General features: G+C 42.9%; 1 protein-coding gene across 1 annotated transcript in view; it reads left to right on the plus strand.

Moving 5' to 3' along the window:
- The first annotated feature begins 1,218 nt into the window (after positions 1-1,218).
- The window catches only part of stat4 (signal transducer and activator of transcription 4), a 106,165-nt gene continuing 82,482 nt past the window's right edge, over positions 1,219-24,901 (plus strand). The window contains exons 1-3 of the mRNA XM_033023750.1: positions 1,219-1,369; positions 17,157-17,321; positions 20,965-21,109. Of these exons, the coding sequence (XP_032879641.1) occupies positions 17,194-17,321; positions 20,965-21,109 (273 nt within the window). The 5' untranslated portion in view covers positions 1,219-1,369; positions 17,157-17,193. The remainder of the gene's footprint in view (positions 1,370-17,156; positions 17,322-20,964; positions 21,110-24,901) is intronic.

Genomic DNA, 24,901 nt, shown 5'->3' on the forward strand with positions numbered 1-24,901 from the left:
GGCGCTCGCTGTGAATGGGGCGCTCGCTGTGAATGGGGCGCTCGCTGTGAATGTGGGCGCTGGCGGTGCAGCGCTCGCTGTGAATGGGGCGCTCGCTGTGAATGGGGCGCTCGCTGTGAATGGGGGCGCTCGCTGTGAATGGGGCGCTCGCTGTGAATGGGGGCGCTCGCTGTGAATGGGGCGCTCGCTGTGAATGGGGCGCTCGCTGTGAATGTGGGCGCTGGCGGTGCAGCGCTCGCTGTGAATGGGGCGCTCGCTGTGAATGGGGCGCTCGCTGTGAATGTGGGGCGCTCGCTGTGAATGGGGCGCTCGCTGTGAATGGGGCGCTCGCTGTGAATGGGGCGCTCGCTGTGAATGTGGGGCGCTCGCTGTGAATGGGGCGCTCGCTGTGAATGGGGCGCTCGCTGTGAATGGGGCGCTCGCTGTGAATGGGGCGCTCGCTGTGAATGGGGCGCTCGCTGTGAATGGGGCGCTCGCTGTGAACGGGGCGCTCGCTGTGAATGTGGGCGCTCGCTGTGAATGGGGCGCTCGCTGTGAATGGGGCGCTCGCTGTGAACGGGGCGCTCGCTGTGAATGTGGGCGCTCGCTGTGAATGTGGGCGCTCGCTGTGAATGGGGCGCTCGCTGTGAATGGGGCGCTCGCTGTGAATGGGGCGCTCGCTGTGAATGGGGCGCTCGCTGTGAATGTGGGCGCTCGCTGTGAATGTGGGCGCTCGCTGTGAATGGGGCGCTCGCTGTGAATGGGGCGCTCGCTGTGAATGGGGCGCTCGCTGTGAATGGGGCGCTCGCTGTGAATGGGGCGCTCGCTGTGAACGGGGCGCTCGCTGTGAATGTGGGCGCTCGCTGTGAACGGGGCGCTCGCTGTGAATGTGGGCGCTCGCTGTGAATGGGGCGCTCGCTGTGAATGGGGCGCTCGCTGTGAATGGGGCGCTCGCTGTGAATGGGGCGCTCGCTGTGAATGGGGCGCTCGCTGTGAATGGGGCGCTCGCTGTGAACGGGGCGCTCGCTGTGAATGGGGCGCTCGCTGTGAATGGGGCGCTCGCTGTGAATGGGGCGCTCGCTGTGAATGTGGGCGCTCGCTGTGAATGTGGCGCTCGCTGTGAATGGGGCGCTCGCTGTGAATGGGGCGCTCGCTGTGAATGGGGCGCTCGCTGTGAATGTGGGCGCTGGCGGTGCAGCGCTCGCTGTGAATCATCGGTGACGGAACAGACACTCGTCACTTCGCAAGCTGAGCAAAAACGGGAAACACGTAGTCTGTTCCACTCCACAGATGCACAACAGCCAGTCCCCTGGCTGATGCATGTACGCGTACTGACTGCCCCCATTGCAACAAACACACACGGTGCGACTCATTGAAAAGAAATTGGAAGGTGAGTGACAGACGCAGGTGTAAACATTATACTTTATTTGGTGTAGGAAGAAACTGCAGATGCTGGTTTAAACCGAAGATAGACACAACATGCTGGAGTAGCTCAGCGGGACAGGCAGCATTTGTGGAGAGAGGGAATGGGTGAGGTCTCGACCCGAAACGTCACCCATTCCTTCTCTCCAGATATGCTGCCTGTCCCGCTGAGTTACTCCAGCTTTTTGTCTCTATTATTTATTTGGTGATTCGTTTTGTTTTTCGTCTGAAAGTTGAATGTCCATTAGTATTCACCTCCGTTCCTCTCTTCTCAACTTTCCTTCCGTTAGATTTTACTTCTGGGACAATCCGCAGTCATCTTTAAGGATTTCAATCTAACGTATCAGTTAAATGGATATTTTCCTCTGATTCATTCCAATTTGCCGAACCGCCACCCGTTGTAAATCAATGGGCTTTAGTTCCAAAGGAAAATATGTGTTTGAAAATACTCTTTACTCCAATATTCGTGAAATACTTCCAAGCAGAGAATCAGGAATTGACCTTTAAACGTCACCCATTCCTTCTCTCCAAAGATGCTGCCTGTCCGCTGAGTTACTCCAGCTTTTGGTGTCTATTTTCGGTGTAAACCAGCATCTGCAGTTCCTTCTTACACATCAGGAATGGTTTATTGTGTTGATTCAATACCAAGTGTTCCGGAGAATAACAATAAGATTGAGTATAATTTGCAGGTTTGCTGTGAAAATAATACATTCATTATGGACTAATGCTTGGTTTTCGCACAAGCAAAACGGTGCCTGAGTGGTGTGGGTGAACTGTTCCACTTACACCGTGGAATCATTGATAGCAATACAGACAGACCCCTTTGTTCCTTTCAATAGTGCGGTGCTGTTAATAACCTACTTATCTTGCAGCAGTCCGTTACATTTTCATCAAACGTACGGAAATTCCACCGTGGCCCACTCGATTTTCACAATTGCACTCGGTCAGGATTTATTCAGAATGTTTCTGGTGTGGTGCGTGAACTGGGGTCGTTGTCAAAGGGAAATCCCTTCAGATTTCGTCGAACCTGTGATGTTGATGCCTCAATTGGGTCAACTTTCTGTCTGCGTGGCGTTTTCATGAGATGAGGAAAACATTTTTCACACAGAGAGTGGTGATTATCTGTGGAATTATCTGCCACAGAAGGTAGTTGAGGCCAGTTCATTGGCTATATTTAAGAGGGAGTTAGATGTGGCCCTTGTGGCTAAAGGGATCAGGGGGTATGGAGAGAAGGCAGGTACAGGATACCGAGTTGGACGATCAAGTTCAAGTGAGTTTATTGTCATGTGTCCCTGTATAGGACAATGAAATTCTTGCTTTGCTTAAGCACACAGAAAATAGTAGGCATTTACTACAATACAGATAAATGTGTCCATATACCATGATATAAATATATACACACATGAATAAATAAGCCATGATCAGCCATGATCATATTGAATGGCGGTGCAGGCTCGAAGGGCCGAATGGCCTACTCCTGCACATATTTCTATGTTTCTATATTTCATCCATTAAAGCACGCAGATGGCAAAAAAAAAAAAAATCAAACAGGAGGTACAACTTTTTGTTGTGTTAAGAGAGAGTAAATATTGTGACGTGGGAACAAGGAGCTTACAAGGATGCCATTTCGCCTTGAAGACTTGTTTGGGCATTTTATCAGGATCTGGCTGGTCTTTTACTTCAATTCCGTTTTTCTGCCCTATCCTTACACTTCCTTAATAGCCAGAAATCTATCAAACCCCATTGCAATGTGCTGCTCCAGATTCCCAGCAGATCAGTTTCTCCAGCAAATTACTGCTTTGTATTGAATGAGCTCAGTCATGGACCCTCCACCACCTTACAGAGTGGACAATTCCTAAGAGTTGTCGAAGATCGACGCAAAATACTGGAGTAACTCAGCGGGCCAGGCAGCATCTCTGGAGAGAAAGAATGGGTGACGTTTCGGGTCAAGACCCTTCTTCAGACTCCCACTCCCTCATCTGTATTCTCCCGAACTATGTCCAAGACGCTTAGCACGTCGTTCGTTTCTTTAATGACTTCCGTTTTTCAGACCCCTACTCCCTCATCTTTACTCCTTCTATCCAGAGATGCTGCCTGTCCCACTGAAGTACTCCAGCATTTTGTGTCTATCTTTGGTGGAAACCAGCATCTGCAGTTCCCTCCTACACTGTATGATTGGATACATTTCTCCTCATCCTAAATGGTGCAGCCCCAATTCCAAGACCAGGATCCCCGATTCTCAGGTTCACTGTCAGGAAAAAAATCCTCCCAACATCACTACATCCATCCTGGCTAATCCTGTAAGAATGTTGTATAGTTTAATGAGATCACATCTCATTCTTCTAACTTCTTCAGACCACAGGCCTGGACGACACAATCACTCCTCATTCAGCAAACCTGCCAATATATTCACGATTTAGACGAGGGAATTAAATGTAACATCCCCAAGTTTGCGGATGACACTTAGCTGGGTGGCAGTGTGAGCTGCGAGGAGGATGCTATGAGGCTGGAAGGTGACGTGGATAGATTGGGTGAGTGGCCAGATGCATGGCAGATGCATGGCAGATGCAGTATAATGTGGATAAATGTGAGGTTATCCACTTTGATGGCTAGAACAGGAAGGCAGATTAATTTTGGACAGGCTAGATGCAGGAAACATTTTCCCGATGTTGGGGGAGTCCAGAACCAGGGACCACAGTTTAAGGATAAAGGGTAGGCCATTTAGGACTGAGATGAGGAAAATCTTCTTAACCCAGAGAGTTGTGAATCTGTGGAATTATCTGCCACAGAAAGCAGTGGAGGTTTTCAAGAGAGTTAGGTTTAGCTCTTTGGGCTAAAGGAATCAAGGAATATGGGGGAAATTATGGGGATATGGGGAATTTAGATGATCAGCCATGATCATATTGAATGGCAGTGCTGGCTCAAAGGGCCGAATGGCCTACTCCTGCACTTAATTTTCTATGTTTCAATAACCAATCCAGTGTTTGGCAAGTATATCATTTTATTTTGAGGCAAGGATATCAAACTGTTCACAGAACCATGGTTGAACTCTCACAATGCCTATAAGAATCTTGATTCTAGTACTTGGATTCTCTTGTAATAGAATCTCTTGACATATCGTTCATCTTCCAATTGCTCGCGTATCCACGTATACACTTTCAATGATTTTATACAAGGACACCAAGGTTTTCTGTTTTGTTCACTGAAATTGACGAACCTCTCATTTATGTACATCATATGCCACCTGCCACATTTTCACCCACTGTCTATATCCCCCTAAAACCATCTTTACATCTTCTTTTATTAATACATTTTCACCAGTTTTCTTTTGTCTGCAAACGTGGAAATATGAAATTTGGCCCCCATATGTTAACACAGGTTGTCAATAACAGGGACCCCAGCACTGATCGTTGCAGTACGTCACTAGTTCACAGCCTGACATCTTTGAGTAAAACCCAGGTATGGAGGGGCAGCTTTTACACTCAGACAGTGGTGAGTATATGGAATGAGCTGCTGGAGGCGATGGTTGATGTGGATACTATAACACCATTTGAAAGACACTTAGATAGGTACATGGATAGGGATAGTTTAGAGGGATATGGTCCAAATGTGGACAATGAGTCTGGCTTTGATGGGACATCATGGTCAGCATGGACAAAGGCATGTTTCTGTGCTATATGACTTTATTTATTCCCAATCTTTGCTTTCCAACAACTAACCAATTTTCAGTCTATGCCAGTATTGTATCCGCAGTTCCACGTACTGTAACCTTGTGGACCAACCTAAATAATTATTGACATATAATCATTGACAGATCATTAGTTTAGCTGTAGACTATAGATCTTCATCAATGAAAATAACAACAACTATAATATAGTTCAAATGCTGAAGATAGACACAAAACGCTGGAGTAACCCTGGAGAGAAGGAACGTTTGAAGAAGGGTCTCAACCGGAAATGTCACCCATTTATTCTCTCCTGGGATGCTGTCTGGCCCGTTGAGTTCTCCAGCATTTTGTGTCTATCATCTGGTCAGACAGCATCTCTGGATAACATGGATAGGTGATGTTTCAAGTTGAGACCCTCTTTCAGATTTGATGACCATTGATGCCGCATCACTTCTGGCCATTGGGTTTCCTGAAATGGTCAGCTGTTTAATTAGCTTAAAAGAAACCTAATTTGGAGTCGCATGAAGAATCTTTCATTGATGTATGATTTGCGGACTTCATTGGCTTGAAATGTTAACTGCTGAATGCATCTCACGACCTACTGAATGCCAATTTGATGAACATATTACTCGGGGGCTGTGGCTATAATGCTAACTAACCATTGTTGATATAAAGAAATGGTTAAGCCCTTGACCAATGTTGAGCATGTAGAGTAAACTCATTCAAGTGAAATGTATTTTGTGCCAAGGCCATAGAGTTGTACAAAGCTGTAACAAGCCCTTTGGCCAAACTTTTCCATGCCAACCAGGTTGCCTAACCTGGCTAGTCCCATTTGCCTGTGCCAGGCCCATATCCATGCAAAGCTTTTTAGATTAGATTAGATTAGATTAGATTAGATTAGATTAGATTAGATTAGATTATTTAATGACCACACAGTCAAGCTGGTGGAATTCAGGTTCAGGTTTTAAGAAGGAACTGCAGATGCTGGGAAATCGAAGGTAGACAAAAGTGCCGGAGAAACTCAGCAAGTGCAGTCTGAAGAAGGGTTTCAGCCCGAAACATTGCCTATTTCAGACTGAAGAAGGGGTTCGGCCCGAAACGTTGCCTATTTCCTTCGCTCCATAGATGCTGCTGCACCTGCTGAGTTTCTCCAGCACTTTTGTCTACCTTCCATGCAAAGCTTTCCTATCCATGTACCTATCCAAGTGACTTTTAAATGTCAGAATTGCCCCTGTTCCTACCATTTCTTCTAGAAGTTTCTTCCATATACTTCCAATCATCAGTGTGAAAATAATGCCCTTTAGGTCCCTTTTAAATCATTCCTACCTTCACCTTAAATTGATACCTTCTAATTGGAATCTTCCTTACCCTGGGGAAAAGGCTGTGGCTATTCACGCTTATTTATGCCTCATGAGTTTATATAGGTTACCCCTTAGTCTCCTACTCTCCAGGGTAAAATGACCCAGCCTCTCATTATAACTCAAACCCTAAAGACCAGTAACTTTTTGTAAATCTTTTTTGTGCTCTTTTCTGTTTAATGACATCCTTCCCATATAGCAGGGTGATCAGAACTGTGCAAAGTACTCCAAATGTAGCATTGCCAATGTCTTGTGTAACAGTAACATGACATTCCAACTGCTGCCCTCAAGATAATGACAGATGAATACAATACAATACAATACAATTTATTGTCATTTGAGCCTCAGTGAGGCTCAAACGAAATTCTGTTTCCACAGCCATACAAACAAAGACAATTCCTAGACGTACACACAATTTAATTCACACAAACATTCATCACAGTGGACCCACTGTGATGGAAGGCAAAGTATTTTCTCTCCCCTGCTCTCCATGTCTCTCCCGATGTCCAAGCCCCAGGCGGGCGATGATAAGTCCCACGGCCATTTTAGGCTGTGCCGGGCGATTTTCGGCCCCGCTCCCGGTCTAAAAGTCTCGAAGTTGGAGCCCCCGGCGGGCGCTGGAATGTCCCACGGCCATGAAGCCGTGCCGGACGATGTACGTCCCCGCTCCGGGTCGTTCCAACCCCGCGACACGGGCTGGAGAAGTCGCGGGGTTGGAACGACCCGGAGCGGGGACGTACATCAAGGCAACCAAGCCAAACACCTTCCCAACCCTATCTACCTGTGTTCTCCCTTTTTTGGAATTTTGTCCTTGCACTCCTACATTTCTCTGTTCGACAACACTCTCAGGTGCCCCGCCATCTACTATGTAAATCCTGCCCTGGTTTGTCTTCCTAAAATGCAACACCTCGCATTTATCTAAATTAAGCATAATCAGCTATTCCTCTGCCCATTAGACCAATTGATCAAGAACCTGTTGTAATCCTAGATAACCTTCTTTACTCTCCACTATTCAACCAATTGACATGTCATTTGCAAACTTACTAACAATACGACTCAAAATCACTTTCGCCTGATTAATAAGGAACAACAGTGGATCCAGCATTGATCATAATGGTACATCTCTTGTTACACACCTTCAGTCTGAAAAGAAGCCTTTTACCACCACCTTCTGTCTCCTACCTTCAAGCAACTTTAGTATCTAATTTAGCTAACTCATCAGCTCTTCCAAACCCACTACCTACTCCCTCGACCCTCTCCCCACTCCCCTGCTGAAGTCCTGCCTCCCCGTTCTCTGCCCCTACCTCACTAATCTCTTCAACTCCTCATTGTCCCAAGGCATTGTCCCCTCCGCTTTCAAAACTGCTGCTGTCACACCAATCTTAAAGAAACCTGGTCTTGATCCCTCCTCTCTCATTAACTACCGCCCAATCTCAAACCTCCCCTTTCTTTCAAAAACCCTGGAGCGTATCGTTGCGTCACAACTTCATTCCCACCTCCTTGCGTATAACCTATTTGAACCCCTCCAATCTGGCTTTCGCCCCCTCCATAGCACAGAAATTGCTCTCATCAAAGTCCTCAACGACCTCCTCACCTCTGCTGACACTGGTTTCCTCAACATCCTCATCCTCCTCGACCTGAGTGCAGCCTTCGATACAGTGAACCATAACATCCTGCTTACCAGACTTGGGGACCTTGGCATTGAAGGTTCTGCACTCAGCTGGCTCTGTTCCTACCTTTCCAACAGATCCCACTTCATCTCTCTCCATAACCACACCTCTGCTACAGCCACAGTCACTCAAGGCGTTCCCCAAGGCTCCGTACTCGGCCCCCTCCTCTTCATCATCTACATCCTCCCCCTTGGTCAGATACTCCGCCACTTCAACCTGGACTTCCACTGTTACGCCGATGACACCCAGATCTACCTCGGCACCAAATCCCCCCACAACCCCCCCCCCCCCCCCCCCTCTCCCATATCAACTCCTGTTTGTCAGCTATAAAAACCTGGATGCAACATAACTTCCTCAAACTCAACAGCGATAAAACAGAATTCCTCCTCATAAGCTCCAAATCCACACTCAGCAAAATCAATAACCCCACTCTCACCATCGACGGCACCACTGTCTCCCCATCTCCCCAGGCCCGCAACCTTGGCGTGATCTTTGATTCCACCCTCTCCCTTGAGCTTCACATCCGCCATGTCATTAAAACCTCCTTCTTTCACCTCCGCAACATCGCCAAACTCAGACCCTCTCTCACACCTCCCGCTGCTGAAAGACTCATCCATGCCTTCATCTCCTCCCGACTGGACTACTGCAACTCACTTCTCCTTGGCATCAGCTCCACCTACATCTACCGACTCCAACTGGTCCAGAATGCAGCCGCCCGACTCATCACCCACACCAAATCCTGGCATCACATCACTCCAGTCCTCAAACAACTTCACTGGCTTCCCATCTCCCACCGGATCACCTACAAAATCCTGGTCCTCACCTGCAAAGCCCTCCACCATCTGCCCCCCCCCCCCCATATCTCACTGACCTCCTCTCCCCCTACCAACCCTCACGGTCCCTCAGATCCACATCAGCCGGTCTCCTCTCCATCCACAAGTCCAACCTCCGCAGTTTTGGGGACAGAGCCTTCTCCAGGGCAGCTCCCAGGCTCTGGAACTCCCTCCCCCAACTGATCCGCAATTCCGTGTCCCTCACCATCTTCCAGTCCCGCCTCAAGACCCATCTCTTCACCTCTGCCTATCCTTAGCCCCACGTCCCCCTCCCTTTTCATCTGTGCTTGAATTGCCTCATATTGTGTTTTGAATTGAATTCTGTCTTTAATTTGTGTACTAGTCATGTCTCTACTATTTATTTCATTCCGCTTACATGTTTTTCCTCTACTTGCTAAATTTTTGTAAGGTGTCCTTGAGACTCTTGAAAGGCGCCCATAAATAAAATTTATTATTATTATTATTATCGTGGATACTATGTAATCTTACTATCCAGATCAGCATACCATACGGTTCTTTGTCAAAGGCTACATTGCCCTCATTAATCTATTTGGTCACCTTTTTGATGAGACATGGTTTCCCATCTACAAAGACATGCTGACTATCCTTAATCAGTCCTTGCCTTTCCAAATACATGTAGATCCTATCACTCGGAATAACCTCCAATAACTTACCCACCACTGATGTAAGGCGAAGAAAGAAAGAGGAGGAGACGGTGGGCTGTGGGAGAGCTGGGAAGGGGAGGGGAAGGTGGGAGAAAGCAAGGACTGCCTGAAATTGGAGAACTTTCTTGAGTTCACCAACTTCCTTGTCATTTTCTATTGTATTCATAGAATCAAAATAGTCATTTAACACCTCGCCCATTTCCTGTGGCTACACACAGAAATTACCAAATTGATCTTTAAGTCCTAATTTTCTCTCTAGTTAACCTTTTGCTCTTAACATACGAGAGTATCTCTTTGGATTTGGTGTTGCCTTATCTGCCAAAGCTATCTCATGCTCCATTTTTGACCTGATCTCCCACTTAATTGTACTCCTACTCCCTCTATACTCCTCAAGAGAATCACGATCCCTGATGCCTGTACCTAACTTATGTCTCCTGTTTCTTGGCCAGAGCCTCAATTCTCTAATCAATATCTCAACATCCATTGTTTCCTATTCCTGCCTCGTTTGCCCTCACTCAAACAGGAATGTGCTGGCCCTCATTTCTTTGGGACGACAGATGGCACAATGGGCTAAGTGTTCGGTTGGCAACCGGAAGGTAGCCGGTTCGAATCCCGCTTGGAGTGCATACTGTCGTTGTGTCCTTGGGCAAGACACTTCACCCACCTTTGCCTGTGTGTGAATGTGTGTGAATGTGTGTGAGTGATTGGTGGTGGTCGGAGGGGCCGTAGGCGCAGATTGGCAGCCACGCTTCCGTCAGTCTTCCCCAAGGCAGCTGTGGCTACAGAAGTAGCTTACCACCACCGAGTGTGACTGAGGAGTGAATGAATAATGCGATGTAAAGCGCCTTGAGTATTAGAAAGGCGCTATATAAATCCCATCCATTATTATTATTTCTTGTTGTCTCGCATTTAAAACCCTCAACTTACCAACATTTCCAACTCCAAACAGCCTCCCCCAATCAACTTTCGAAAGATCCTGTCCAATACCATCAAAATTGACCTTGCCTCAAGTGTGGACTGCAACCTGTAACACCCTTTCCCATAATTATTTAAAAACTAGTAGAATTATGGTCACTGGTCCCAAAATGTTCCCTCACAAACACTTCCGTTATCTTACTTCCCTTATTTCCCAGAAGGCCATGGTTCTTTTAACAAGGCACCGTTGCAGGAAACAGAGAAACATAGAACATTTCCAACAAAGCCTTCTATTGATTGCAGATGGAATGCACAAAAATTTGATGGGGTTTTCCGTGTCAACTGGTCCTCCTGACTGTTAATTGGTCTCTCGTGTTGGTATAAGGATTGTAGTGTAGAGTCACTTGGTCCATGTTGGCAAATCTCAGTGTCTTCATTCCTGTCCCATTCAAGGCAGGTGAAATCATTTCTTTGGGATAAAAGACCCTGGGTGATCTCCCTCATGTGACAAGTTGGGAGACAGGGCAGAGATTACCTATAGCTGTGAAGCAAGACCCTATGATCAGGAAACTGAGAGATAAATTTGTGCATGAGACTGTGGTAGAAGTTTCTTTTGCCCAAAATGTCACATATCTCAATGATGAAAGCCTTGGAAATCCAAACTTGTGAATACTTTGCCTAAGTGAGAGACCTAGGGAGGATGTGGCATCTCTGTGGACTCTATGAAAACAGACCTTCACTGATGGATGAGCCCGCCTTTGCCTCTTGCTTCAAGTTCCCTGCACATCATTTCCTGGCAATAGGAGATGTGAGAGTAGATGGAACCAATGCTTAGTTAAAGAAATAGAGTCTAAGAAACATCTTAAAGAGTAAAGTTAGATATAGAGAATGTTTAAGGAGGGAATTCCAGTGCTTAGGGGCTTGACAATTGTAGCATTGTAGTACCAAAGTTAGAGCAATTAGAACAGTGAATGTTCAAGAGGCCAGAACCAGAAGGGATTACAGGATCGAGAGTGATGAGGCAACAGAGGCATTTGAATGCAAGGATAAGAATATTAAAATTGAAACATTATTTGGCCAGGATGGGTGAATGAAATGTCAACAAGACTTGGGGAAATGGATGACTTTGGGTTGGTGGGGAAAAGTCAACTAAGGGGTATGCAGCAGTTACTGTATGTGTAGAAGTAACACAAGGTTTCAGCAACAGCTGAAAGCGATGTGAGAATGGAGCCAGGGAGAATGATAGAATTGTGCTTTAGGAGATAAGTTTACGAAGGGGATCAAGGCCCTTGGTCTTTCTATATTTGGTGTTTCTAAATGGCTGCACAATTTCTTAGGAGAAGCATATTCATGAAAAATAAAAGGCTAAAGATAGATCAAGGGGATCAACAATCTAATAGATTTGATTCCATCTAATTTTTCTATTATGACTGGATTACCACACTGGAACAGTCCCACCAGCTTGAAAACCATGGAACGGTGCTGAAGGAAAATTGTGTAATTAGCCACGTAAAAGGCTACAGAGTGATGCCTAGTGAATCTGTCCTGGTCTCACATGTGATTATCTGTGACTTTGGTAAAAGTTGTTTCAGTGTTATGCAGATCTGATTAGAGAAATATAGATGTGGAACTCGATGGAAGGTTCACATGGATTTGAATGATAACTAAAATTTCTTGGATCTGGAAGGGCAAAGGGAAGTTTGGTTGAAAGAGTGAGAGTTTAGAATATGTGTGTTGAGAAAAGGGCTGGTGTCTGCATATTTCAAGGATGGGTAGAGGAATACCACACGGACCAATGACATTCAGCAAATTGTATTAATACGGGTGGATTAGGAGGGAGAACCATTAATTAAATGTTGGCTAACGTAGTGTTAATTGTGGTTTATATGGGCCAGTCCAATCTTGGGACCAGTGGCAATATCAGTTGCCCACCATATCCATTCAAGTCTCTCTCTCTCATCAACAGTGGGGACGGGTGACCAAAGTGAAAGACAATGAAGCTAAAGAAGAAATAGCGACACTGGTGGAGTTGAACATATTGTTAGTTGTGGAACAGGCAGAGACAAAGTAGTTGGGATTTTACAAACAGAGTATTTATAAGCAACAACGCCAGCCATTGGGTTGGAGATGGGGGCGGGCATATGACACTCAGCAAATTGTTTACTGTTCAGGAAACCAAGACCATTTATAGAACAGATAGTGAGAAAATATAGCAACTTCTAACTTCACCAGATACAAATGCAGCAAATGGAAGTTTATGCATTTAACATTATTGCTTGATTGCCAAGAAATGAATAAATCACAGCCAGCCATTCACTATTATCAGAACTTGTATTTTAGTATTTTTATGCAGTTGTTAAAGTGCAGTAAACCTTTCATTCACACAGAAGTAATGAGCCACAGTTTGCATTGAGTATTCCAGATTGTCCTGCTGCTTTATGCAGTCTTTTTTTTGTGGTTGTTTTGTTTATTTTATTAGAAGTTAATACAGTACAAAACAGTACAGTGGAACCTAATTTTAGGTGCCAACTATGTCATACCGTAATCCATTCTATGTACAACCTCTACTTTTATGTTTTAAGAAGGAAGTAAGCAAGACAAGAAAAAGAAAACAATAGAAAGGGGAAAAAGAGGAAAAATAGATGGTAAAGAATAGAAAAACGTGAAGTGTGTATATAAAAAAAAAAAAAGTAGAAAGTAGAAATAGAAGAGAAGGCCCCTTAAAAGAGAATTTTTCAAATCTGTATTCGGAGATGTAGATCTATCCGCGGCATGAACTGAAATCAGCAATCTTTACGGTACCGCTGCATCACATGATTCCAGAAAGTCGATGAAAGGAGACCAACTCCTTAAGAATTGGTCATATTTATCTATTAGTCGGAGTCTCATTTCTTCAAGGCGTGCTATGTCCATCATATTCCTAATCCACATTTTAACAGTTGGTATGGTTGTATTTTTCCAAAATTTAAGTATCAATTTCTTTCCAATTATTAACCCATAATTAAAAAAAACATTTTGGTCTTTATTTAAATTGATATCTTCTCCTATTATTCCAAATATAATCCATTCCGTTTTAGGTTCTATTGTGGACTTGAAAAGCTTTGTAAATATATCAAATATATCGCTCCAAAATTTATTCAACTTTGTACATCCTACAAATGAATGTGTTATATTAGCGTTTTGAAACAAACATTTATCGCATCTAGGAGAGACGTTTGGATAAAATTTATTCAACCTCGTTTTTGAATAATATAGTCTATGTAATAATTTGAATTGAATTAAATTATGTCTTGCATTAATAGAACAATTATGTGTGTTCATCAGATACTTTTCCCATCTATCCTTCGAGATCTTTATCATTAGCTCATGTTCCCAATCTTCTCTTAGTGCTTCTGTTGAGGGTAATTCTCTATTTAATATATTATTATAAAAGTATGATATTAGTTTTTGTGAATCAGCCTTAATATTCATTGCTTCTTCTAAAGGGTCTAAAAATATAGTTTGAAATCTATGTATATATTTCTTCATAAAGTCACATATCTGTATATATTTAAAATATTGATTATCCTTCAGTTTAAATTTTAATTTTAAATGTTGAAATGATAACAGTTTGCCCAATTCATACATATCCCCTACTTTCCTAATCCCCAGTCTATCCCATTGTTGATATGTATTGTCGATGAGAGATGGTTTGAATGCGGGGTTGTTCACTAGTGGGGTTAATACTGATAGATTATTTAATTTCAAGGATACTTTTATTTGTTTCCAAATTCTTATTGTATTGTGAATAATTGGGTTCTTCTTATATATTATACTATTCAATTTTATCAGTGAGAGCAAGATCGTTCCTATATCGTGCGGACAGCACTCCTCTTTCTCCATTCTTATCCACTCCAACTGCTGGGTGGAACTATCCATCCAGTACATTATTTTCTTAATATGCACTGCCCAGTAGTAATACATAAAGTTAGGTAATGATAAACCCCCAACTTCTTTAGGTTTACACAAATGCTTTCGTTGAATTCTGTGTGCTCTGTAATTTTTGAAAAAGTATTTTGGAATATATATTGGGATCGCTTGAAACAAATATATTAATTGTGGTAAGAAAATCATTTTTATAGCGTTAATTCTACCTATCAATGAGAGCGGGAGCGTTTTCCAAAATTTAATCATATCATTCAGTTTATTTAATAGTGGCATAAAATTGGCACTAAATAATGATTTATGTCTTCTCGTAATTTGAATACCCAGATACTTGAATTTTTCTGTTGCAATTTTGAAGGGGAATTTTAGTAAGTGTCTCGAATCCTGTGGTTTTAAAGACATAATTTCGCTTTTATTCCAATTTATTCTATATCCTGAAAAAGAGCCGAATTCCTCAATTAATGTTAATAATGTGGGTATACTCGTTTGTGTATTAGTAATATATAAAAGGATATCATCAGCGTATAATGAAATTTTATTTTTTGAGTCCTTAGTGTTATATCTGTGAATATTCGGGTGATTTCTAATCCTTTCGGCCAGCGGTTCTATCATAAGGGCAAATAGCAATGGTGATAAGGCACAACCTTGCCTATTACCCCTTGATAAGTAAAATTTTGGAGATAGTATATTGTTAGTTAATATTCTTGCCGTAGGTCTATCGTAAAGTAGTTTAACCCATCTAATAAAATTCTCTCCCGTGTTAAATTTTTGGAGTACCTTGTATAAATACTGCCATTCTACCTGATCAAATGCCTTCTCTGCATCCAGCGTAACAACTGAAATATCTTCATTGTCCTCATTGTGAGAGTACATTATATTGAAAAGCCTTCTCAAATTATTAAATGATTGTCTTTTGGGTATAAATCCCGTTTGATCCGTATTTATTAAATTGTTAATATAATTATTTAGTCTTCTAGCTAGAATCTTTGCTAAAATTTTCTGATCCGTATTTAGAAGTGAAATAACTCTATAAGAACCCGGTTCATCTAAATCTTTATCTTTTTTTGGTATAAGCGTTATTGTTGCTTCTGCTAGGGTTTCTGGTAGTTTATTTTCGGTATAAGCCTGCATGTATAAATTGAATAATCTTGGTACAATTGACTCCTGAAATCTTTTATAAAATTCATTACTAAAACCATCTGGTCCTGGGGTCTTCCCATTTGTTTACTATTCAGGAAACCAAGACCATTTATAGAACAGATAGTGAGAAAGTATAGCAACTTCTAACTTCTCCAGATACAAATGCAGCGAATGGAAGTTTATGCATTTAACATTATTGCTTGATTGACAAGAAATTAATCAATCACAGCCAGCCATTCACTATTATCAGAACTTGTATTTTAGTATTTTTATGCAGTTGTTAAAGTGCAGTAAACCTTTCATTCACACAGAAGTAATGAGCCATGGTTTGCATTTAGTATTCCAGATTGTCCCGCTGCTTTATGCAGTCTTAAGGGCCTGTCCCATTTGGGCGTCATTTGCGCGAAATCATTTATGCGTCACAAAACACAGCGCGCGATCGTGACGTGCATTACACGCGCAATGGCATGGCGAGACATGGCGTGCATTACACGCGCAATGGCATGGCGAGACATGGCGTGCATTACACACGCAATGCGCCTGGTGAGGCGTGGTGGCGTAGGCAGTGACGCACGGTAGCGCGCGATGCCCCAGGATTTTGGGATTCTCAAAATCCTCGCGCGCCCCCTGCGTGACGCGCAAATGACACCCAAGTGGGACAGGCCCTTTAGGGAACTTTAGGCATTTAGGAAGAGCTATTTTTATAGAGACAGACATAGAAGGAAGTCTTGTTAGGAGGCGGAAGCAGATGTGGGTGAGAGTGAAAGAAGGTTATCAAAGATTATCAGTGATTGCAATGATGAGAGTAGAGAGTTATGAGGTTTGACTATGAAACCAATGGAAAAGGGGGTTTTGGTGTCAGGCGAGATCAGGGCTGCAGATGATCAAAGGCAATTATGAACCTGACCTTGAAGGCATCTCTTTTGCGGAGGAGGTGGTCTCTGGAAGGTGGAAAGAGGTGGGGATGGGTAGATGTGTCTGGTGGTAGGATCACTTTGGAAGTGATGGAAATGTCGGAGGATGATGTGCTGGATGCAGAGGCTGGTTGGGTGAAAGGTGAGAACTGGGGGAACTCTTTACCCTTGTTCTGTCTGCGGGGATGAAGAGCGAGAGCAGAACTATGGGACACGGAAGAGACACAGTGCTACAGGACTTGGTTAAGTTGAAAGCATCCAATTCTAGAATAGTTCCTGTGCATTAGAAAATAGTAAATATGAACCCAGCATTTAAATCACCATTAAACTTAGCCACAAATCACACATTTCCTATGGAATTTTACCTAACCAATAAGTGCACTGTAAGTTGAAAAATAATAGTTTCTGCTTGTATTCTTTAGCTAATAACATTTTCCAAACCCCCTGCTTTACCATTGGTATTAATTACGTAAAAAGTGTATGTGTGTATTTTCCTGTGTGGGTTTAAATGCATGAGAACCGGTCCGAAGCAGGAGAGAGGAGAGATGCACTTTGAGTTTTACAAGATGTTTTGGAATGAAATTATAATCCATTTGAAATCATTCTTAATTATGCTCTATAAATTTTAATTAAGCTGTAATTTAATTCCTGGTCATTTTATTTGTTCAGGTGTTGATCAGTTTTGCTTTACAAACTTTTCGACAGAATGTCCCAATGGCATCAACTCCATCAATTGGACACACAACTCCTGGAAAAAGTGGACCAGTTGTACGATGATACCTTTCCCATGGAGGTCCGTCAATTCCTAGCTGTTTGGCTGGAAAACCAGGATTGGTGAGGACCTTTATCAATTATACTTTATTTGGAACTCATCCTTATTTATTTAGCTTTTTCTTTGTAGCTGTATAAAGGTGGAAAATATAGTAACTGAAGATTGGTTGAAAATGTTCAATATAGAGAAGTCTATGTAACCAAATCTGGAGAGAACAGAGTGCTGTAGCAAGGAACTGCAGATGCTGGTTTAAACCGAAGATAGACACAAAATGCAGGAGCAACTCAGTAGGACAGGCAACATCTCTAGAGAGAAAGATTGAAAATACTAGGCTTGTATTCACTGGAGTTTAGAAGGATGAGGGGAGATCTTATAGAAACATATAAAATTATAAAAGGACTGGACAAGCTAGATGCAGGAAAAATGTTCCCAATGTTGGGCAAGTCCAGAACCAGGGGCCACAGTCTTAGAATAAAGGGGAGGTCATTTAAGACTGAGGTGAGAAAAAATGTTTTCACTCAGAGAGTTGTGAATTTATGGAATTCCCTGCCACAGAGGGCAGTGGAGGCCAAGTCACTGGATGGATTTAAGAGAGAGTTAGATAGAGCTCTAGGGGCTAGTGGAGATGAGGGGAGATCTTATAGAAACATATAAAATTATAAAAGGACTGGACAAGCTAGATGCAGGAAAAATGTTCCCAATGTTGGGCAAGTCCAGAACCAGGGGCCACAGTCTTAGAATAAAGGGGAGGTCATTTAAGACTGAGGTGAGAAAAAATGTTTTCACCCAGAGAGTTGTGAATTTATGGAATTCCCTGCCACAGAGGGCAGTGGAGGCCAAGTCACTGGATGGATTTAAGAGAGAGTTAGATAGAGCTCTAGGGGCTAGTGGAGATGAGGGGAGATCTTATAGAAACATATAAAATTATAAAAGGACTGGACAAGCTAGATGCAGGAAAAATGTTCCCAATGTTGGGCAAGTCCAGAACCAGGGGCCACAGTCTTAGAATAAAGGGGAGGTCATTTAAGACTGAGGTGAGAAAAAATGTTTTCACCCAGAGAGTTGTGAATTTATGGAATTCCCTGCCACAGAGGGCAGTGGAGGCCAAGTCACTGGATGGATTTAAGAGAGAGTTAGATAGAGCTCTAGGGGCTAGTGGAGTCAAGGGATATGGGGAGAAAGCAGGCACGGGTTATTGATAAGGGACGATCAGCCATGATCACAATTAATGGCGGTGCTGGCTCGAAGGGCGGAATGACCCCCTCCTGCACCTATTTTCTATGTTTCTATGTTTCTATGAATGGGTGACATTTTGTGTTGAGACCCTTCTTCAGACTCCTGTTCAGACCCACTCTAAAGAAGGGTTTTGACCCGAAATATCAAGCTATACCAAATCATATGGCTATGAACTAAGAGCTAGGAAGCAGGAAAAAAGTCAGATACTTCTTCACCCAACAACCTCTTTCTGTGCCAAACCATCTACTGAAGGCACTCAGTTCCGGCAGTTGGACATATAAAGGGAGACTAAAGGGATATCTGAAGAAGAGAGAGCTCTAGTGGTAGCAGACACTCCTGTGGTCCTATATACAAAAGACTGCTTTTCATTGCATGAACAATAAAACATAGGTGTCCACCTAACTTGCAACATTGGCAATTAAAATAAGAGTAATGTGTTGGAAGGAACTACAGATGCAGGGTTACATCGAAGATAGTCAAAAAATGCTGGAGTAACTTAGCGGGACAGGTAGCATCTCTGAAGAGAAGGAATTTTCTCTCTCTCTACATCCCTCCCCCACCCTAGTACGACTAGTTTCACTGTCCTGATTAATGTTACTGTTTGTATGCCTCCTTGTCACCTTCCCCTCAGCCAACAATGAACTATTCTACATTTCCTTATCATTGTCTTTGATCTGTCATTTTCACACCTAGCGCTTACCATATCTCGTGTTTCCCTCTTCCCTGACTCTCAGCCTGAAGAAGGGTCTCGACCCAAAATGTCACCCATTCCTTCTCCCCAGAGATGCTACCTGTCTGAAGAAGGGTTTCGGCCCAAAACGTCGCCTATTTCCTTCGCTCCATAGATGCTGCTGCACCCGCTGAGTTTCTCCAACAATTTTGTGTACCTTCGATATTCCAGCATCTGCAGTTCCTTCTTGAACACTGCTGCCTGTCCCGCTCAGTTACACCAGCATTTTGTGTTTAAAGCAAGAGTAATGTCTGATGCTTTGCAATCCAGCTGCCTTGCCACCACAACTCAATCTGAGCCTGATCTTTCCAGCAGGATATCTGCAGGATGATAACAGGATCCTGTGTTAAATTTGTTTTCAAGAGAGAGTTAGATTTAGCTCTTCAGGCTAACGAAATCAAGGGATATGGGGAGAAAGCAGGAATGGGGTACTGACTTTGGATGATCAACCACGATCATATTGAATGGCGGTGCTGGCTCGAAGGGGCGAATGGCCTACTCCTGCACCTATTTTCTATGTTTCTATGTAGATCTGTTGAAAATGAGCAGGACTTGATTTAAGGTTGAATCCCTTGCCACATTAGAGCAGTTCTTTCGTGTGGCGTGCACAGCCTAAAGTTGTTGGACAACTTGTTCTATTTGATCTTCCGTTTGTGCACGTCGAGTTGATTGCATTAGTCGAAACAGGGCGGACCACGTGAAGGTTGCAATCTTCCACCCCACAGAGCAGTGCTGACTTCCCGTCATTCAAACATTCCTGCCTGGAACCAATGGAGATGAAAGTTGTCTGGCCGTTGCCCATAAAATTGTGCAAATATTTCACCAACAAGTTGAATTCACTGCCAACGTTTGCTTCCGTAGATGAATGTTTATGCTATATTGGTGCGAGGCATTGGGTAATGGGTGACATTAAAGCCAAGTGTATTCCAGTTCTGACACATCCACCCACACATAATTTCCGGAATATTCAAAGAGAAAATTAACTTTCCACGCTCTTACTTTTGGAACTCAGTGCACGTACAAGGAAACAAATGAATCGAGTTTGTTTATGTCTTTGTTTTCGGAATCATTTTCCATTATGGAACAAAACCATTGTGTAATCATTAAAGGGGCTGTCCCACTGCGGTGACCTAATTGGCGAGTTTAGAAGAGTTTGCCCTCGACTCATACTCGCAGCATGGTCGACACCAGGTCCGAGGAGGTCTTTGTAACTCTCCTTCATGCTCGAGAGTAGTCCCCGTGTACTCGAGGCCTAGGTCGCGGCGTACTTTTCAACATGCTGAAAAATGCCCGCAAGTAAAAAAAAGGTCGCCATGGAAAGAATCGATATTTTTTTTGCTCGTAGGTTTAGTCGAAGTAGGTCATAGTGGGTCGGCATGTTATTTGTAGGTAATCGTGGGTAGTCGAAGTAAGTCAAAGGTAATCAAAGGCAGTCGAAGGTAGTCTTCAACATTGTCGAAGGGAGGTCGAAGGAGATCAAAGCAGGTAGTCTTCACTCTCCACTATTCGGTGTCCAATTTTCCCGAAGCTAGTCGAAGCTAGTCGAAACTAGTCTTCCACATAGTCGAAGGAGGTCTTCAAAATGACACTTTTTCAAACTCTCCTAAACTGTTCTAAACTCGCCAATTAGGTCGCCGCAGTGGGACAGCCCCTTAACTGTGTTCGTAACAATCTGAAAATTATTTTACACAAAGGACACGTTGATTCAATTTTAATCCTTTGGTCGTTGTTTTTAACAGGGATCTTGCTTCGAATAATGATTCACTGGCCACCCTTCTCTTCCATAATTTATTAAAACAAATAGATGATCAGTACAGCCGTTTCTTCCTGGAGAAGAACTTCCTACTTCAGCACAATCTGAAAAGAATTAAACAAAATCTTCAGGTAATTTTTAACAATAGTTCTTCACTAGTCAAAACCCTTGCTTCCTACTTGAAAATGACGCATGCAGCTTAGTAGTCATTCGTGATGGACATTCATTTATTCTAAATTATAAGTTAATCGTCTTTTGCAAATGTTCATGTTCTACGTTATCCAGTAAATAATGACGTTGAATTAGTTAAATCTACACTGTTGCATGGGTTTAATAAATGAAGTAACCATTTTTATTTTTATTTTCTGAGAAGGTGTGTTACTGTATTGCTATAAAGGGGAAGCAGAGCAAGTTTCTGCATAACATTCAACTGTAAACATGGAGAAACAAGGAGTGCAGATGCTTTCATAGATGCTTTCAGATTGTCTGAAGAAGGGTCCTGACCCAAAACGTCACCTATCCATGTTCTCCTGAGACGCTTCCTGACCTGCTGAGTTACTCCAACAGTTTGTGCTCTATCGAACTGAAAAATGTATTCCAGCATGATAAAATATGCTTTGCACTTAAAAAACACACACAAAGACCTTTCTTCTCCTAACACTCATAGTTTAATTAACAAAGTAAGTTAACCATTGGATCTCAATGGTGGGGAAGGTATGGGGGCACGTAAGAGATCAGTGGAAGTGCTGTTGAATATGTAAATGGGTAATGGAGCTGTTGACACACAATAAAATGGTAGCTTTGGGATTGTTGAACACACAATTAGATGGTGAGGCAAATAGGGGTTGGATTCAGTATTGAATAGTGGGGTTAAACACTGTAAGGTTGAAGGGTGGCATGGCCAATCAGTAGGTTTGGTGTTCAAACATTCAATAGGGTGGTGATGCAAGTGTTTAGTCTAGATTATTGTCATGTGTAGTACCGAAGTACAGTGAAAAGCTTTTTATTCATGTAATCCAGTCAGCGGGAAGATTATACATGATTACAATCAAGCCTTCCACTGTGTACAAAAACAGAATAAAGGGAATAACATATAGTGCAAAATAAAGTCTAGTAAAGTTCCAATAAAGATAGCCCGAGGGTCTCCAATGAGGTAGATAGTAGGTCAGGACAGCTCTCCAGTTGGTGATAGGATGGTTCAGTTGCCTGATAACAGCTGGGAAGAAACAGTTCTTGAATCTGGAGGCATGCATTTTCACACTTCTATACCTCTCGCCTGATAGAAGAGGAGAGGAGAGGGAGTGTCTGTGTTGCCAATTTCAGGGAGCAATGGTCTTGGACCACATGATCTCTCTGTACATCAATACTGTTAATTGTCTGCCATTTAGTGTATACTATGAAACAGACCTCAACTCTCCTGTTCAGAACGGTTTGAGTGTAGGTACTCTGCAATATTCATTGGCTTCAAATGTGCAAAACATTTAGCTCAAAAATCAAAGAAAATGCTTATTAATGTCTCTGTGCATTCTCAGTTATTTTGGCACATCATGGGCAAAACATCTGAGAATCTCGTATTTAGCAGCAGATTCTAGAGTTGCAGTGCGGTGAAGAATTTTACCTTTGCCAACCTAATTTTTCATTTTCTGTTAGCACAGGTAGGGCTGCTAATCATATCCTCCAGCCCTGCATTTCACATCTTCCCATTTGCCTTTGCTTTTAATTTAGTTTAGTTTAGTTTATACATATAAACTTTGGCCCATGTTCCAGGCCGGCAAGGCTGCCACAATTGCCAACAAAATGGTGCGCTACAATCTCTCAGTCCTGGGCTTGGCTGAAACAAGATGGACACAGTCAGGGGAGATCAAATTGGTCAGTGGGCAGTCTATTATCTACTCCGGACAGGAAGAGGAGGGAGCAAAGCCACAAACATCACCCGGCAAGCCCTGAAATGGAACCCCCAAGGAAAAAGGAAAAGAGGTCGCCCCATGAACAGCAGGAGAAGAGGTGTCCAGGCAGAAATGTCTGAGAGTGGGTTCAACTGGGGAGATCTCGATAGCACTGCCAACAACCGAGTGAGGTGGAGGACATTTGTCAATGGCCCATGCTCCCTAGAGGAGCAAAGGGCTTAAGAAGAAGAAGGGATCAGAAGTATGTTGGCAATCTGGATCCAACTTTGGCCTGGTGATAGAGGGCAGAAGATAGTGGTGAATGAGTGTTTATCTCACCGGAAATCTATGACAAGTGGTATAGGACAGGGATCGGTGCTAGGACCTTTGTTATTTGTGGTATATACAAATAGCATGGGAAGAATGTAGTTGGTTGTGCTGGTAAGTTTGCAGCCAGCATGGAAATTGGTGGAGTTGTAGATGGTGAAGGAAGTTGGCTGTAAGGATGCAGCAGGACAGAAATCAGCTGGAAGGATGGGCAGATGGAATTTAATCCAGACAAGTGTGAGCCAGTGCACCTTTGGAAGTCGAATTCTGGCAGGACACAAAGAATAAATTGACAGGGTCCTTAGAGGTGTTGATGCACAGAGAGACCATTTCTGTGCTGTATGATTCCACGTATTCTACTCTCTAACCGCTCTCAACTCGGACTAAGTTAGAACAATTAGCAGGCTTGTTTCTTCTTGCAAACAAGTTAATCATACTACCCATTGTGTGCCAATTATCAGGCACACAAAGTTTAGCCCTGCATTTCAGTGTACAAATTTGTTCATTTCACTCCCAATCTATCAATGGCAACCCCGTCCACTTCCTATCATAGTGATTCTCTTTGTCCGTCCATCTCCTTCCCACATTCTTTGCAACTTGAAACTAACTCGCTTTTCCTCTTTCCCATTTGTGACAAAGGATCTCCAACCTGAGGCAGAAACCTTGTTTCTCTCTCCACAGATGCTGTCCGACCTGCTGAGTTTTCCAGCATTTTCTGTTTTTTGTGAAAGGGGCAATGTGGAGAGAAGGAAGGAAGAAAATTGACAGAGAAAGGAAGGGAAAAATAGCATTTAAAGTGAAAATAGAAAGGTACATTAAGGGTCATTTAAGACGGCATTACCAAAAGAAGACAAGCTTAATTTGTATATGGAAATGCAGGGCTAAACTCTGTGTTCCTGATAATTGACACCATTCTGTTTGCCAGAGGAAACAAACCTGATAATTGTTCCGAATTAATCCTGAAGCTTTCACAGTTACTAAGTTGAGTTAATATTGCTATTGGGGCTAGTAGTGGTGAGACTTTAAGACTAATTCAGAATAATCAGGTACCAGAAAACCCTTCAGATTTAGGTTAGTTTGGAAAACAAGTTGGACAACTGGTGATCTGGGAGGGTTAGGAAAATGGAGGCAACTGGCCAACAGCAGACAGCGCCATCAATGTGCCAACAATTACCTACTGATTTAAGCACAGTTTGCATTATCTCTAAGAGTCTAAGACTACTGTGAAGTTAGACATCACGGCTTCAACTCGTCTTATATTAATTTATTGACAATAGGAGCTAAATTTCCATTTAGATTGTGACATGAGCCCACACCTATTTGAGGCAGGTATCTATAAAAATGGCCAAACATAACTTAGTGATGCTTCAAATACACATGTAAACGAGGTGCTAAATTTGTCATTGATAACCTGTGTTGCAATTGCCGAACAAAGACAATGATGTTGAATTTAGAGCCTACAGTTTTCATTGTGACAACATGGCTGTAATCAAAATAATGAAGCAACATAAAGTACTAAAGTGCTATAGGTTGTCTTTATCAATAGACAAACATGGACTTTTTCAAGTCAAAATGTTAAAAGATTCTGTAAATGGAAAATATTTACACGTTTGAGCGGTTAACAACATCCTGTTAAGTTTTCATGAAGTAAGGTCAGGGGACAGAGGAAATTGCATTGCTCAGCACATGACTTTTGTCAAACTTCAGGAC

The sequence above is a fragment of the Amblyraja radiata genome, chromosome 7 (assembly GCF_010909765.2).
Source record: "Amblyraja radiata isolate CabotCenter1 chromosome 7, sAmbRad1.1.pri, whole genome shotgun sequence".
In the NCBI taxonomy this organism is placed as follows: domain Eukaryota; kingdom Metazoa; phylum Chordata; class Chondrichthyes; order Rajiformes; family Rajidae; genus Amblyraja; species Amblyraja radiata.